The sequence below is a fragment of the Arctopsyche grandis genome, chromosome 6 (genome assembly GCF_051622035.1).
Source record: "Arctopsyche grandis isolate Sample6627 chromosome 6, ASM5162203v2, whole genome shotgun sequence".
NCBI classification, from domain to species: Eukaryota; Metazoa; Arthropoda; class Insecta; order Trichoptera; family Hydropsychidae; genus Arctopsyche; species Arctopsyche grandis.
In genome coordinates, this window is record NC_135360.1 from 20460142 (window position 1) to 20475588 (window position 15447).

Below are 15447 nucleotides of genomic sequence, written 5' to 3' on the forward strand. Positions count from 1 at the left end.
AAGTACATAAATGGTAAATAATACGCTTATAAAAAAAAAAAAACAAACCCATTGTCTCTTGGTGTAAATCCAATTTATAAGTAGGACTATCGTATGGTGGTAAAGCGGGATTTGTTCGTGCTGCGGGAGTAGGCCCACAGATGGGTGCTGATGCAGTACGATGTCTCCGCACCAGAACCAACAATAACACCAACGAACACATGGCACCAAGAGCTGCTATAATCGCAACAACGACTAGCGAGTTGTAATAATCACCCCTGTGTGCTACCGAGCCCTCCAAAAGTTTTCCTGTCAAAAAGAAGAGCACCATTATTTAACACATTACTTGTATTGATAAAAAATCGAAAAATAAATGATTTTTGTTACCTTCGTGGGCAGGTGCAGCCTCAGGAGCTGGTTTGCCTGGCTTCGTCATTACATCTTTAACATTACTCGTTTTTATTCGGCCGTTGGTCAAATATAATTCAAGCCATATTCGATATCTAAAATGGTTATATTTGTTATATACAATTTATTGTTTTAGTTCAAGTAATAACTTTTTAATCAATAATGAATATTTAGTTCAATAAATTTGAAAGTATAATACTTAGTGCCCGGTGTGAGCCCTGTGACGATTGTATTAGACGGAGAATCTCTGATAGGTACTGAAAAACTACTAGTATCATTGCGAGCGGCTTCAGCTCTCCATACAGCTCGAAATACGTTTACAAATCGTTCAGTTGGTCTTGGAATTCCATTCCATGTTATCGTCAAGCCCCACGGTGTCACGTCTTCAACATCAACATTCACGTTCCAATCAAACATATCTTTAGGACAATAAAATGCGTGTGAAAACGGTCATAAAGATTACTTGCATGATTACTGCCATGTATTTGAAAAACAAATTATAATATTACCAGTTTCAGGAGGAGTTTTAAAGTGTATCATATTGGAACTTTGCAGTTCGGTATGTTGGTTTACAAATGGAATGAAGAATATTCCAATTTCGTATGATGTGTTCGGTTTCAAAGATTCCAATTGGAAAGTTGTCACAGCACGATGAATTAATGGTGTACCAGAATATACTTTGCCATCGATTTCACGATATCTGTATAAAACGATAAATATTATACATATATATGAAGTCTGTGAAATTTTTAAATTTATCTATAAAAAAAATCTACTTATGATTTTTTTTATAGATTTTAAGTTATTTTAAAATTTTCTCCAATTTTGTTTCAATAAATGCTTACATTACACGAATCATGAGGAATTTAGAATTTGAAAATTTTACCTGAGCTGAATGCCATCAATGAAAAGTAGTTCATCTTGAGTGAACGGTCTCCAATTGACACTTGCCGATGTTGGATTAACAGTTCCAATAGATAGATTAGGTTCAACTGGAATTACTGGAGGTGAGGTTGTTTTCTCCTGATGAAAATAAAATATTTTAGAAATTTATACAGGGAAATTGTGATTTGTGATAATTTAGAAAATAAAATAAATACTATCGTACCACTGACGGCAATGTTTTAACGCTATAAATTTTACTTTTACGTTCATAAGCTAATTGTCTCAAGATGACCACAGCTTGAACATGATAAAGCGTGTCTGGTTGAAGAGACGATAGTTGGAACTCAAACTGTTGGGTTGCTAGAATATCGTTTGGCGGAGCGAACTCTTGTTCATGCCAAGTCGTAGGATTAGGTTCACTGAAAAGAAAAACAAATGGCACTGAAGAAGAAGTTAAGTGTCTTTTTAAATATGATATTGATTCATTGTATTGTAATGTACCTCGTATAGTGCAATTTAACCCTTCCTTGAAGTCCAACCATAACAGGTGGTATGCTAAAGGCGAGTCGAATTGTATTTGGAGATATGGCATTCAAGGACACGATTTCCAATTCACCATCACTTCCACCACTTCCAAAAGATGTTCCCAACTGTGAAGTGGGGAACGCACCTGCGCCTAAATCAACATTTGACAATTTGAATTAACCACAGAAATATTTATACATATGTAGAATATATACATTTACAATACTTATAGTTTGTTACTACTGAGAATAAAATAGCATAGGAGTAATAGAAGGGTTAAGAAAATATTTTATTATATACATATATAGCACTGATATTTTAAAATTGAAATTTTCCTTAGATGAAATATTTTACTAGTACATACTTGGATAGCTTACCAAGTCAAAGGAGAGTCAAATGTGATTAATTTGATTTCTACTTTTGTAATATTATACTGTATAAATAGTTTTTCTCCGTTCCAAATAATTATTAACAATATGAACAAAAGCGAACTGATATTAAATTAGTGCGACTAATATAATTAACATGCAATTTTAATTACTGTCGGGTATTGGATTTTTCAACTTCATTCAAAATTGTGAATAGAATTATGTCATTTTTTTTTTATATGAAGTTGAAAACTTATAGTGAAACAAAAGTTATTAATAATAAAAAGCTTAAACTATAGCAAATAATGAATCAAAATTATATTATTCTAATTTTTAATGTTCACTATAGTATTTAATTTATTTTAAATAATAGATGTTTAGAATAAATTAAATATTACATGTAAACGTAATAGTAATAGTTTGTTAAAACTGGCGATTCAATGCAATTTGGTCAGTCAGTAGTCGTAATATATTTTTACATACCAAATACCACCGAGGAGTTAACAATATTGGATATCTGAGGAAGTTTTTAGAAAAGCCATTTACATAATCGTGTAGGAAAAAAAAGAGTAAAATGGAAATGATTTAAATACTCATTTAAATCATAGACTATGGGAATACTGAAATTGTACAATAACTTGTACACTTGAAAGAAGTAGAAACACATTAAAGAATATATATAGAATGAATACAAGAAAAGTGGAATCTATGTAAATACAATACACAACCCTTTTCAGGATAATTAATAAAACCATATGTAAAGTTGTAATAAAAAATGGCATCTACAAAAGCTATAAAGTTTTCCAATAAGTAGGTATATAAATTCTTTCACCATAGTACCATTAGGTACTGACCTGACGGAATATTATTCGACGAGTTGCTGTCATTTTCCGGTTGTCGATGATTAGGTATGTGTGGTTGTTGCGGTTGTGTAACATATGGAATATAAGGTCCTAAATTAGGATCAGCTTGTTGAATTTGTTGTAGTAAATGTTCTATGTGTATAGGTGATCCATCAGTATAAACGTGTATCGTATCGGGTCCTTGCGGAACTTGGTTTCCGAGCGGAATGCCATTGTGATTATAAAGTCCATTTCCAGGTTGAGGTATTTGCGGGTTATTTGGATGATGAATGGTATTTAAGAAATCTGATTGGCTTTTAGTAGTAGCAGGATTGAAAAATCCAGGTCCGACACTGTTTTGATTGAATGGTAAATGTAAACGGCTACCAGAAAGATAGGGGTCATTAATGGGAAAATCTTCGTTATCTTCTAAAGGTTTGTGCATTTTGTTGGATGAGTTTGTTAAAGTTTCGTTATGTTGAGAAGCCTTCTTTGGGTTGTCTTTATGCTTTGTTTGTACGTCGTTTGAAAAATGCATCGGATTGTGTATTTCATCTGATGGATGAGTATATATTTGTTTATCTTTGTGTTTTTTAATGAAAGGAAACGGTCCTAAATCGTTGATTGGAGGTTGAGGTTTGTGATTGGGATCGGCAAATGGACCTGGATACTCGTAGTTCTTGTCGTTTTCATTGTAATCCAATTTTGACGGATGAACCGAATGTGGTGTAAAATACGGATGGGACGCTTTATTTCCTTCAGACATTGTAGGATATTGATTGTTTGTTTTTGTTTTCATATTTACGTCATCGAATAACGGAGTGCCGAATTTATTTTCAATGGCTTTGTGTAAATCTGGAGGGAGTGTAACAAAAATGGGAGGTGGTAAAAGGTTGTTTCTATCAGTGTGATTTTGTTTATAAAAGCTTTTTTGTCTGTCTTTGTCGATGTCAGTCATATTTTTTGATGGTGATGATTTGCCATTGCCTGAAAATTAATACACAATTTTTTTATACATACATACAATGGTAGCTTGTAAATGAATATATATATAAAAATGCATCTCAATATCACAGTAGATTTAAGGAAAGTATTATTTTTTTGTGAAATAATATTGATGTTGGATGTACATAGTTTTCAGAAACGATCAGTAATATTTTAATCGGGTAGGCTTGCAAATAATATTCTAAGGCACCATTTGGACAAACTAATAATGTACATACATATGTATATAGTGGGTCTACCTCACGGGCCCGAAAGTGAAACGCCCGAAAACGCAAATATCGGAAGGCAAAGATCGAAAATCGAAAGATCTTAAGTCGAAAGAACAAAAAAAAAGGGTGCATGGTAAACGGTACTATGTATATATAATATATATGAGTGGCATGCGGTGAAATTATCTCTCTTTTTGTCATACAGCCTTGTTTAATGTGCGCGCGCAGAATACGGGAGGAAAAGCCTGTTCCTCTTGTTCCTGTTGTATCCTGCTCGCGCAAATTAAGTGAGTATGTACGCGAGTATGTACCGTTTACCATGCACCCTTTTTTATCTTTCGATTTTCGATCTTTGCCTTCCGATATTTGCGTTTTCGGGCGTTTTACTTTCGGGCCCGTGAGGGAGACCGGTATATAGTATGTATGTACCTACTAGTTAAAGTATTATAAAGAACGCCATAAAACAAAATATGCAAAAATATCTCACAACAGCACTTACTAGTTATAATTATGAATTATGTTTTATAATTATATGTATGTATGTATGTAATATACAAAATTCCATCATTATGAAAAATATTTTTACTTAGCCTAAAAATTGTATTCTAAAAAATTGAATACATAATTTATACACGACGAAGCACAAATAATTGTGTATTAATAATAAGCACAGAAAGTATAAAATTAGCGCACACATTATTAAAAAAAAAAAATGGTGAAAAGCAAAACAGGTGATGTAATTTGCAAAAATAATTACATATACTTAAAAATATTGGTGAATTAAAATAGTATTATAATTATATTATTATACCATACTGTAATGAAACATTTATGCTTACCAGCTGGAACACATGCCCATTCTTTACAACAGGTATCACCTGGGGGATGTTTCGGAGTAGGATGGTCGTTTGGACCACAACGTAAAGATGATGGTGGTAATGCTGGAAGTGGCGGACATACACCTTGGCATTCTACAGTACCACTTTCGCAAAAACATTGCTGTTCACATCCTGATAATTGAGTTGGAATTTGACTCCAATTTGGGATCCTGTAAAGGAAATTTATAAGACGATATATGAATAGATGAAAAGTAAATATTTTAGATATACTTAAAGATGGATTGATTAAATCATGACCGTGGCGAATAATCACTGTATTATTAAAAGGTCTGTATTCAAAAGTAGGAGTTAAAGCGTATAAATTTAATTTAAATTTACATATGATCTTTGTATGTACAAGATCCATTGTCAACACATTTCATCGCCGGAGGACAGCACATCGGATATTTTGGTTCGAAATCTGGAGGATCTGGCATCCATTGTATACAAGAAGCGTCTAATACATCCAATCCAACTGAAGATGGACATTTGAGTGGTGCACATTCAACTTTCCCATCTGAACCACACACACACAACTCATCACAGCCCATGTGGAATTCTTCATCTAATCATTAAACAAAAATATTATAATCACTTTCTAAATTTGATAAAATGATATGAAAAAAAATTGACGATATTTTACCTATGGAACGATGACGTCCTTTATGCATACATCCAGGACTGCTGTCTTCAGATGACATAAGTTCTGATTGTTTGGAAACGCTAACTGGATATATTTTTTTGGTTTCTCTTGTCCTTAAAAGAAAATTACCACCTTTTTCCAATCCCATTAATAAATTGTTATTGAGCCGAACATCAGACCAAGATAATCCTCCATCTTTACTCAATTCTAAATGAATAGGAGTTGTTGAAGTGTTGTCATGTTTCAAAGTCACTTCAACACTCGCATTTCGTAGTATGTTTATAAATGCTATTGGTTCAACAATACTGCTTATTGTCGTCGTAAGTATTGAATCAGATTTTTCTAAAGAATTTGATATGATTGATTCCTTGGTGCTGTTTTGTGTTTTCATCTTAAAGTTAACAACAAAGAACAATTGTTAATGTTGATTAATATGTATTAAAAATATAGAAATAAATTTTGAATATATTGCGCATTCAATTACTGTTGTAACTGCCACAGTAGTTGTAGTGATTTTTTGAGTGGTAATTTCCACATTCGTCGTATTGCTTTTATCCATTTTATTTTTTGAAGTAGTGATGTCTTCATTATCTTGCGACACGTCACATAATTGTAGCATGCAGCAAGGATCATTTGAATCTGGTACATTGACGCAATCGTCACGATGATCCCAAACGGGACATCTAAATAGAAAATAGTTGACATTTTTTACATTTATAATAAGTAAATTGTTTAAATGGTAATATTATTGTTAATTGAGTAAATAGTTCACCTTGGTTTACAGGAAATATTTCCTTTTTTTTCGCAGTGACATGTTCGTTCACAACCGTCATGGAATTCTTCTCCTATAGAGTATGTTTTGTTTCCAAATACACACATATCACTTTCTAGAATGTAAATACACATTTTGATTATTTATCAGAATCTTATTAAACATTTGAAGAAATATGCATGACTTTTAAAATATTATCTAATATTTATTTTTTACTAGCTGAACCCGGCATGCGTTGCAATGCCACAATAACGCATGCAATTCCCGTTCCCGTTCCTGTTCCCGTTCCCATTTTTCGGAAAAACGCAGATAGCGAACACATTTGAAATTATTCGATTATTTGTTTATTTTATCCTAACAACGCATGTCGCGACGCGAAAACATTTGAAATTATTGCGTTGCAATGCCACTCATTCCTGTTATTCCCGTTTCCGTTCCTGTTTTTGGCCGATTATTTTCACAGTAAGCTTCCCGGACATGCATACAATAAATCCTGAAAGTTCCATCGTACAATAACACATGCAATTCCCGTTCCCGTTCCCATTTCTCGATGCGTTTCGATAAGTGAATGTTTCAGTTTCAAATTAATACTTAATAATCAAATTAAATTATAGTAAAGTATAGGAACGCATACGTGACAGACAGACAAACACTGATTTATATACATATGTAGGATTGTTATTTTTTTATTTTTATTTTTATTTTATTAATTGAAAAATCAACAGACAGGATGTACAGAGATAGGTATAAAAAAAACAAAAAATAAATAAATAATATATGTAACATCCGAGTCCAATAATAGATTTTTACAAAAATGAAAAAGATAAATATAAGGAAAACAAATTAAAAAGTAAAGAATAAAGGCATGACAAAATATGTAGTACATTGCATAATTAAACTATAGTATTAAAATATTTGGAAAAGGTTATAAGATAGAATATAAGAAAAAATTGAAATTTACAAATATAAAAAACAAATGAAAAAGGTAAATACAAAATAAACAAATGAAAAGGAAAAGAATGAAAGCTATAATATGATTAAATAGCACATTACATAACTAAACTAAAGTATAAAAATAATGGAAATATTGGAAAAATAGAATAGGAGAAAAAATGAATCAATCGGTCAAGATTCTCTTGATGTTAGACCTGAATTGATGTAGGGAAATACCAAACAGATCAACCTCATTCAGCTCTCCGTTAAACATACGATAAACGCGCTGCAGATAAAAATATTTTTGGGAATTAGTATTGAAAGGATCAAGTGAAAAGAGTGCAACGCGTCTAGAGTATCGAACTGGGATTCTGAAATTAACCTTATTCAGTAAATCAGAACAATCAAGGAAACCATTTATGAGCTTAAAGAAGAATATAGCATCAGAATGTCGTCGCCTGACAGAAAGATTGTTAAAATGTCATGAGTGGTACGTAATGTATTTGTACGTTGGCATGCGCGCGCGCAAGTCTGTTACCAATGTAAACATTTCATACTTTCGCGTCGATAAAATCATAATTACGAATATTATTATTAAGAGGTTTCATCCCGTTTTTTTTTCACAGTAATCTTTCCGGACATGCATGCAACAAATCCTGAAATTCCATCGTAATCGGTTCTTTGGTTTAGGAGTCTATTCGAGACAGACAGACAGACAAACATTGATTTTTATATATATAGATAAATACATTTAAGACCTGCCTAATAATATCAGTAAAATATGTTTTGTGAGATAAAAAGACTATACTTGTCAATATAAGCATTAATATTATGAACATCTTACGAGAATCTGCAGCACAGACCAATATGGCACAACATGGGTCTTCGACATTTTGAGCTGTACATAGAGGATCGTCAATAATACGACCACGCCTGAAAAATGGACCTCCACATATCGGTTCACATTCAAGCAGACCACCAGTAGTACACTTACACCTTTCATCACAGCCACGCTCTAACTTTTCACCTACCTAAAATTGGAGTAGAATTTCAGTACAACTTACACAAAAATAAAATTATATACATATACAAACGATGTATTTGTTTTTACAAAACTTACTTTATACAATTTACCCGCATCTATACAACCGGCTTCAATGACATCTTTGGCACTAGATATTGACGGTATTAAAAGTGGCATGAACGACTTTTCCATAGCTTCAATATGAGGCTTATTGACAACCCTCGTCTCTCCGTATACGTTGAGCGAGCTTGCGTTATCTTTTTCAGCGGCGTTTCCCGAAAACTCCAAATCCATGTCGTCATTGTCCATACTCACGTCGCTTAAATCAGTATTGACATAGTTTTTGAAGTTTGATTTTTCTTCAGTAATGTTCTTCATATGTATAGAGTTGATCATGGAGTTCATGTCTGTCAATGATATATCCATAGCTCGCCCTTGTTTAGGATCGTTCGTTGAATTTTCATCTTTCGCTTTGATAACAGTGATGTTTGGTATCGTAGTGGCAGTTGGTGCTTCAGTTTTATTCGTTTCATTATCACTAATTGTTGTAGCAATTTCAAACGGAACCGGAGTCGGAAGTAATGGCGCTGTAAATATAACAATACAAATAAAATTAGTGAAATTCCATTAAACGACATAGATAAGATATTTCAAATACGAATTGCTACAAAGACTAATCGTCGCCTTGGCAATCTCACATGTTCAGAAAGAAAGTCAACATTAGCATTATTATGGATAATTACAATTAGCATTGTCCTAATACAGCTCAACTGGCTCAGACCATTGTTATCGAGACCGTGTACATCTTTATCAGGACACTTCCTGTACACATTTATACAAAGATATTCAAATTATGGTTGCATTGCGTCACCTAGATGTTAGAAATGGGGTCGTTCGTGTGGAAAAAGACGAATACAAGAAAAAGTATTGTGTTTTTTTTTGTGTTTGGCTAATTGCATGCCAGATGTAAAGCAACACAACATACAGTAAGAGGAAGGATGTGTGTAACATTTTCGATGAATGAATATGCAAATATGCTATTTGCGGTCGATATGATACACCATATCAAAATATTCAAAGGTTTCATGAAGATGTTTTTCACAATAAAAGGTATCTTTATTGATACATATCAAATACATATATGCCACACATGTATATATGTACATATAAATATACAGTAAATAAATAAATAATTTAAAAATAATTGTTTTGGAAAGGAGACTATATATACAATGAAATTAATAGATTATATGATAAGTATACCCACGCGTTTCGTTATTGTTTTTATTATTTACAAATTATATATTAGATATAAAGTCTACGGATATTAGATGAAACATTAGGGGATTATGTATTCATCTGAATAAAAATATGTAGTGTCATCACTGCATACTGGTAATTTGGCAACCGGTTCAGTATAACTACATATATATACATATAATATGAATTATAATATAAAAAAGAATAACAATGGTGATTACAAAATGACGAGTGATTGAGAAATTCAATGGCGGATTGAGAAATTCTAAATTGTTAATTGAAATAAATTAGTCCCTAAGGCGATATATTGGTTTCGAAAGAGTTTATGGCACGCTGTGTACAGTTTATGAAAATCTGCACTGGTTTCGATCTTAAATTGGGGCTAAACTGCACATCAACGTGAGATAATAGCTTAAACGAGGGAAATAAACAATTTATATAGACCAAATACATTTATACATATGTACATAGATTTGCGCGATGCGATCGTTTGTTTATGTTTATTTTAATGATGATGCTGATGATTTAGTATATAAATTTGAAGTTTAACATTCCGTTCATTAAAGAAATATCCAACAATCAAAATATCGATCAATTATAATGTAAAAAAATTGGAACTTAATAATACCGAAATGAAGTTTACACCAATTAATGTAAATACACACATATATGTACTTTTAAATTGACTAGATCTACGTATGTATACTGGTAGAAATACTATTTAGTTTTAAAGAAAATTTCTCAATTTTCTTTTTAGGAATTGGAATTTTCCAATTGGATTTCGTTTGTAAAAATGGATAGCATTATTTTTTTCAAAGGTAGCAGTCGATTTCAGAAAAAGATTTGATCGATTATTAAAAACAAGTATGAAGAATCCTCACAAAAGTAAAGGTATATTTTCATTGTCGATAAGTATCTGTTTTAGCCCTTTCTTAAAATTATAAATTATTGTTATTTAGAAGTCAATTCTTTCAGAACCATTTGATATTCTAATATATAATTTCGAAAGAGACTTTGTATGTACATATGTAAGGTTTAAAGATTTGGGTGGTAGCATCGAAAACAAATCAAAGTTTCTATGACGACGATTTCAATATCGTTGAATATATTTTTTTTTTCGATTCAAATCAATTTAATAAAAAAAAAAACATGAATGTTAACTACATATTAGATTGTTTTTCCATTTTTAACCTGTTTATATTACAAATCCCGACTGAAGCCGGGTAAAACCATAAGTAATAATATAAGTCACAGCAATATAACATATTAAGGGGTCTACTTCACGGGACCGCAAGTTAGAAAGATCTTAAGTCGAAAGATCAAAAAAAGAGGGTGCATGGTAAACGGTACTATGTATATATAATATATATCAGTGGCATGCGGTGAAATTATCTCTCTTTTTGTCATATAGCCTTGTTTAATGTGCCCGCGCAGGATACGGGAGGAAAAGCCTGTTCCTCTTATTCCTGTTGTATCCTGCTCGCGCAAATTAAGTGAGGATGAACGACGGGGGGGGGGAGACTTTTACCGCACACCACTGATATATATGTATATGTTACACCGAATCCATGAAATTGTCTATTACAAGCATTCGGCAAGAGAATTGCCGAATGCATGAAAAATGCAAGCACATTGCCCAGTTCACGGATTCCGTAAATTCTTTGCCGAATGCGTGAACTGGACAGCGTGTTATATTATAACCAAGTGTCAAAGTGACAGCTGAATAAGGATGTTTAATTTAGTTTAATTTACATATTATTATGTATAATATGACTACATAGATATGTTTCATTGTTAAAATATTGATCAAAATGTATAAAATTGACATTAAGTCATATGAGATGATCGAAACATATGTATGTATGTAGTCATATTATACATAATAATATGTAAATTAAACATCCTCATTCAGCTGTCACTTTGACACTTATCCACGCTGTCCAGTTCTAAAAAACAACACCGGAGAGCTGCTGTCTATTTGCCGACTCCATGCTTTGAGCAGACAAATTCTTGGCGAATACACGCATTCGCCAAAGAATTCCGTGAACTGGGCAACATGTTTGCATTTTTCACGCATTCGGCAATTCTCTTGCCGAATGCGTGTAAAAGACAATTTCACGGATTCGGTGTAACATATATACAAACCGTTTTTCATATGTATGCATGATAAACAAATATTTTCGACTTTTTCACGGTCACCCCATAATAAGTTATCTGTATGTAACCACATATCAACCCACAACGATTTAGTCGAAAATTACAAGAGCATCTCTCAACATTACAACATTGGTTTTTTGTAGTACTAACAGAATGATTTAACGAGCCTTAGCGCCGAAAATCTTTTCCGTTCGAATCAGTAGAGAGGCGTTTCGCAATTAAACGCAATGACTCAAAGTGTTAACGACCCATCGAAAAGAAGTTCGACCGGACGTTCATGACCAAAACCAATGATTATCATCATCCCAAACGTATGTATGTATGTATGTATGTACGTACACTATTCATTGCAGTTCGTTCATGTCGGATCGGCGACTTTTCAGCCGACAGCCTCGTGTCATTGGACAGAAAATAAAAACACGTGCTCAAATCCGAGTCGAATAAAATCAAGTGAATGGGCAAATGGCCTACTTGTCCAGGTGTACCGTTGGCGAGTTGAACGACGTGTGTGGCGTGTTGGTGAGATCCAAAATGTGGCTGGTGCGATCATCGGAACAAATCAGGTGACGATAATGTACCAAAGTGACACAAGTTACGGCCGGCTGCCGAAGAAATCCTCGCTTTCGAAGCTTCAGAACAATCGCCGGTTTCTTTGGGCAATACCCAATACGAAATTCGAACACGAGTAGGCGTTGCCGAAAGTCCGGTTGATTGTCTGACGAAGAAAAAAGTACGAATACAATGTAACAGAATGGATGCTGCCCGTCAGTGTGAATTAATTATTGTACAATATTTATTCACGTCAAATTAAAATTCTGTTATGCCAAATTTGGCGTCTATTTATTGCAATGAATGGGCCAACGTAACCGGTCAGCGTATGCTACGATTTGAAATATGGACTTGCGAACCACATAAAACCATTCCTAAGTCATTTGAGCCAATATTTTATTTTTTATTGTCACAAATCAATACACACTCGCCATTACAGATTTGCTCCAATGCGACGGGTGTACGTTAATGAAATACATAAACAATCAGAAATCAGAAATACAGTAATACATACATATACAATCAGAATATATAGAATATAACAATTAATCAGAAATAATAATCATAGTGACATCTATGGATTTCAGATTACTGTGTATAATTAATACAAATTATACACAGGCAGATTTTTGTGACAACAGGATTAGATTTAATACCAATTTTCAGGAACAGTTTCAGCAATGATCAGATAAAATTGGCAAACTCTGATAGAGAAACGATCGATTTGGAGTCACAAAACCCCCAAATCTAACCAGCAGTGGCGAGGACACGAACCTATGACCTCAGTGATGCTAAATATATACGCTATCACTAAGCCAAACTGCTGGCTACTGATTTTATTTATTTTAATTTATACCAGGAAGGCCTAACAGGTAACCTAACAGACACATCTATGGCCAGGAAGGCTTAACAGACACATCTATGGTCAAATTTTCTAAATTTGCACCATTTTAAACAATTCAGTAAATATATATTAATTAACATCCACAGAGACATTCGTGGTCAAATTTGTAAATTTGCAGCATTTTATACAATTCAGCGGAATTCGAAATTGCTGAAGAGAATATGGGTAAGGTTGCCAATTTGTTGGAATCAGATAAATTTGCTCAGATAAATAAGATAAATTTGCAAACTCTGATAGGAAACGATCGACCTGGAGTTACAAATCCAAGGTCTGGCCAGCAGAAACCAGTGGGATTTGAACCCATGACCACTTTGTTCAAAGTATTAGTCCATTCTGATGTATTGGTATTAAAAATTAGATACTTTATAAATCGTGCCAAAATTCTAGAAAGGTAAACTTAGTATGTGCGTGTTTATCATTACTAGACACCGGATAGTCACCATTGTTGTAAATCCTTTGTAAAAAAGGTTCGGCAAACCTTTAACAATGCATTTACAACCTTTGAACAATGCGCGGCACCTTCTGGGTCCGGGGACTAATCATTACGATTAAAAAATATCTCGCAAAACATTAAATATAATGTTTTGCATTTAACAATATTTAAAAATACTGATGGCCTGTAATACATTTATTCTGCTTTTCCGAGATTCTGGACATATTGAATTAAAGGAAGTTCTAGCAATTTGTGAATTAAGTCAAACAGAAATAGTGTTTTTGGAACTGAAAATCGGACTTCAGCCACGTTCAAATATGACGGCTCATATGATGAATATATATGATGTTTAAATCGATTGTATGAATTACAACGCGTAGATTGATGGCCATTTTAATACAAATCCCATCGAGTGAGTCGCTAATTAATGTCAACAGGTGAGAGGGCAAAGCGCGTCTTCGTAATACAATCGAGATAACACGTTTACGGGGTTACGCTCACGGTCACGGGTTTTGGATATACATATTTACATATGTACATATGTGTGTTTTTATATATGTATGTACGGACAATGTATTTCGACGAGGAATTCCATCTTCACGATCTAGCTCTGAGATAGTATTCGGCGTTGTGGAGAAGACGTGGAGGAATGCGTAAGGATCTCAGGACTTGAGGCGCGTTGACTTCTTCAATGCACGAGGTGCGATCAAAAAACACAGAATGTAAGGTTACAAAAAATATTGTATTAGAATTAGTCAATCAGCAAACCTTTGGCTTTGAAAGTTCCTCTTAACATACCATTTCCAGTCGTTTGGATCTTCAGAATCAATTATTTTTTTATGGTTATTTTAATGTATGGAAGAGTCGAGGAGTTTTAAAGTGCTAAATTGGCGAGTATGGTAAAATAAGTAGTTTTTTAAGAGTCTTTAAACTACTTGAAATTCCTACAAAATATTTTATTTAAAATATATACTTGCATCAACCGTCTTTTCAAGTTATGTCGAATTTTAAAAAAGTCAATTTGACACAGGTATTTAACACGTTTCACAAAAAATTCCAATCACAATTTTTCCTATAAAAGGAACCGATGCACAGTGCGGCCATTTTCAGATCTGCTTATTTTGTTTAAAAAAAAAAACAAGCAGATCTGAAAAATTCTAGCACAGAATGAGTTGAAAATTTATTTTCGATGCATTAACATAAGAGTTCAGATATTTTAAGATTGCAATCTTCTTCTTTTTCCTAATGCCTACTCCGCATCCGGACCATCTCGTCAACTCGTAACAGATCGTCGGCGCTCATATCGGTCCACATGCGCATGTTTCGAATCCAAGACAACTTCTTCATGGTACCTAATCCATTTTCTACCTTCTATTTTTCCCATGGTTATCCAATTCGCAATGAATGCAAAAAAATATTGTATGAACTATACTGGGAGGCTGCAGCCCGCAGCCCACATAGACGACAAAAATAGTATGTGTATATAGTGGGTTTGGTGCAAACGATCGAAAAGCGCCAGACAGATTGAACCACAGATTAACTGGATGGCTGCTTAAAACGCAATTCTCGACTTCACGAATGAAAAATTGCACACCAGATGACGAGTAACCTTTCGATGTGCACAGATGCAATTATTAAAATTGAGTTGGATCTTTCTGGCGAGTTTTTAATAA

At 33.4% G+C, this 15447-nt stretch overlaps 1 protein-coding gene across 1 annotated transcript in view; it reads right to left on the bottom strand.

Annotated features, from left to right (window-relative positions):
- Window positions 1-15447, bottom strand: part of sas (stranded at second transmembrane protein) — a 40073-nt gene that overhangs the window by 699 nt on the left and 23927 nt on the right. The window contains exons 3-17 of the mRNA XM_077431940.1: window positions 8568-9058; window positions 8292-8478; window positions 6515-6629; window positions 6227-6425; window positions 5743-6133; window positions 5439-5664; window positions 5061-5269; window positions 3020-3994; window positions 1774-1948; window positions 1496-1691; window positions 1274-1410; window positions 897-1087; window positions 587-806; window positions 367-482; window positions 49-288 (exon numbers count right to left, since the gene is read on the bottom strand). Coding sequence (XP_077288066.1) covers window positions 49-288; window positions 367-482; window positions 587-806; window positions 897-1087; window positions 1274-1410; window positions 1496-1691; window positions 1774-1948; window positions 3020-3994; window positions 5061-5269; window positions 5439-5664; window positions 5743-6133; window positions 6227-6425; window positions 6515-6629; window positions 8292-8478; window positions 8568-9058 — 4068 coding nt within the window. The remainder of the gene's footprint in view (window positions 1-48; window positions 289-366; window positions 483-586; window positions 807-896; window positions 1088-1273; window positions 1411-1495; window positions 1692-1773; window positions 1949-3019; window positions 3995-5060; window positions 5270-5438; window positions 5665-5742; window positions 6134-6226; window positions 6426-6514; window positions 6630-8291; window positions 8479-8567; window positions 9059-15447) is intronic.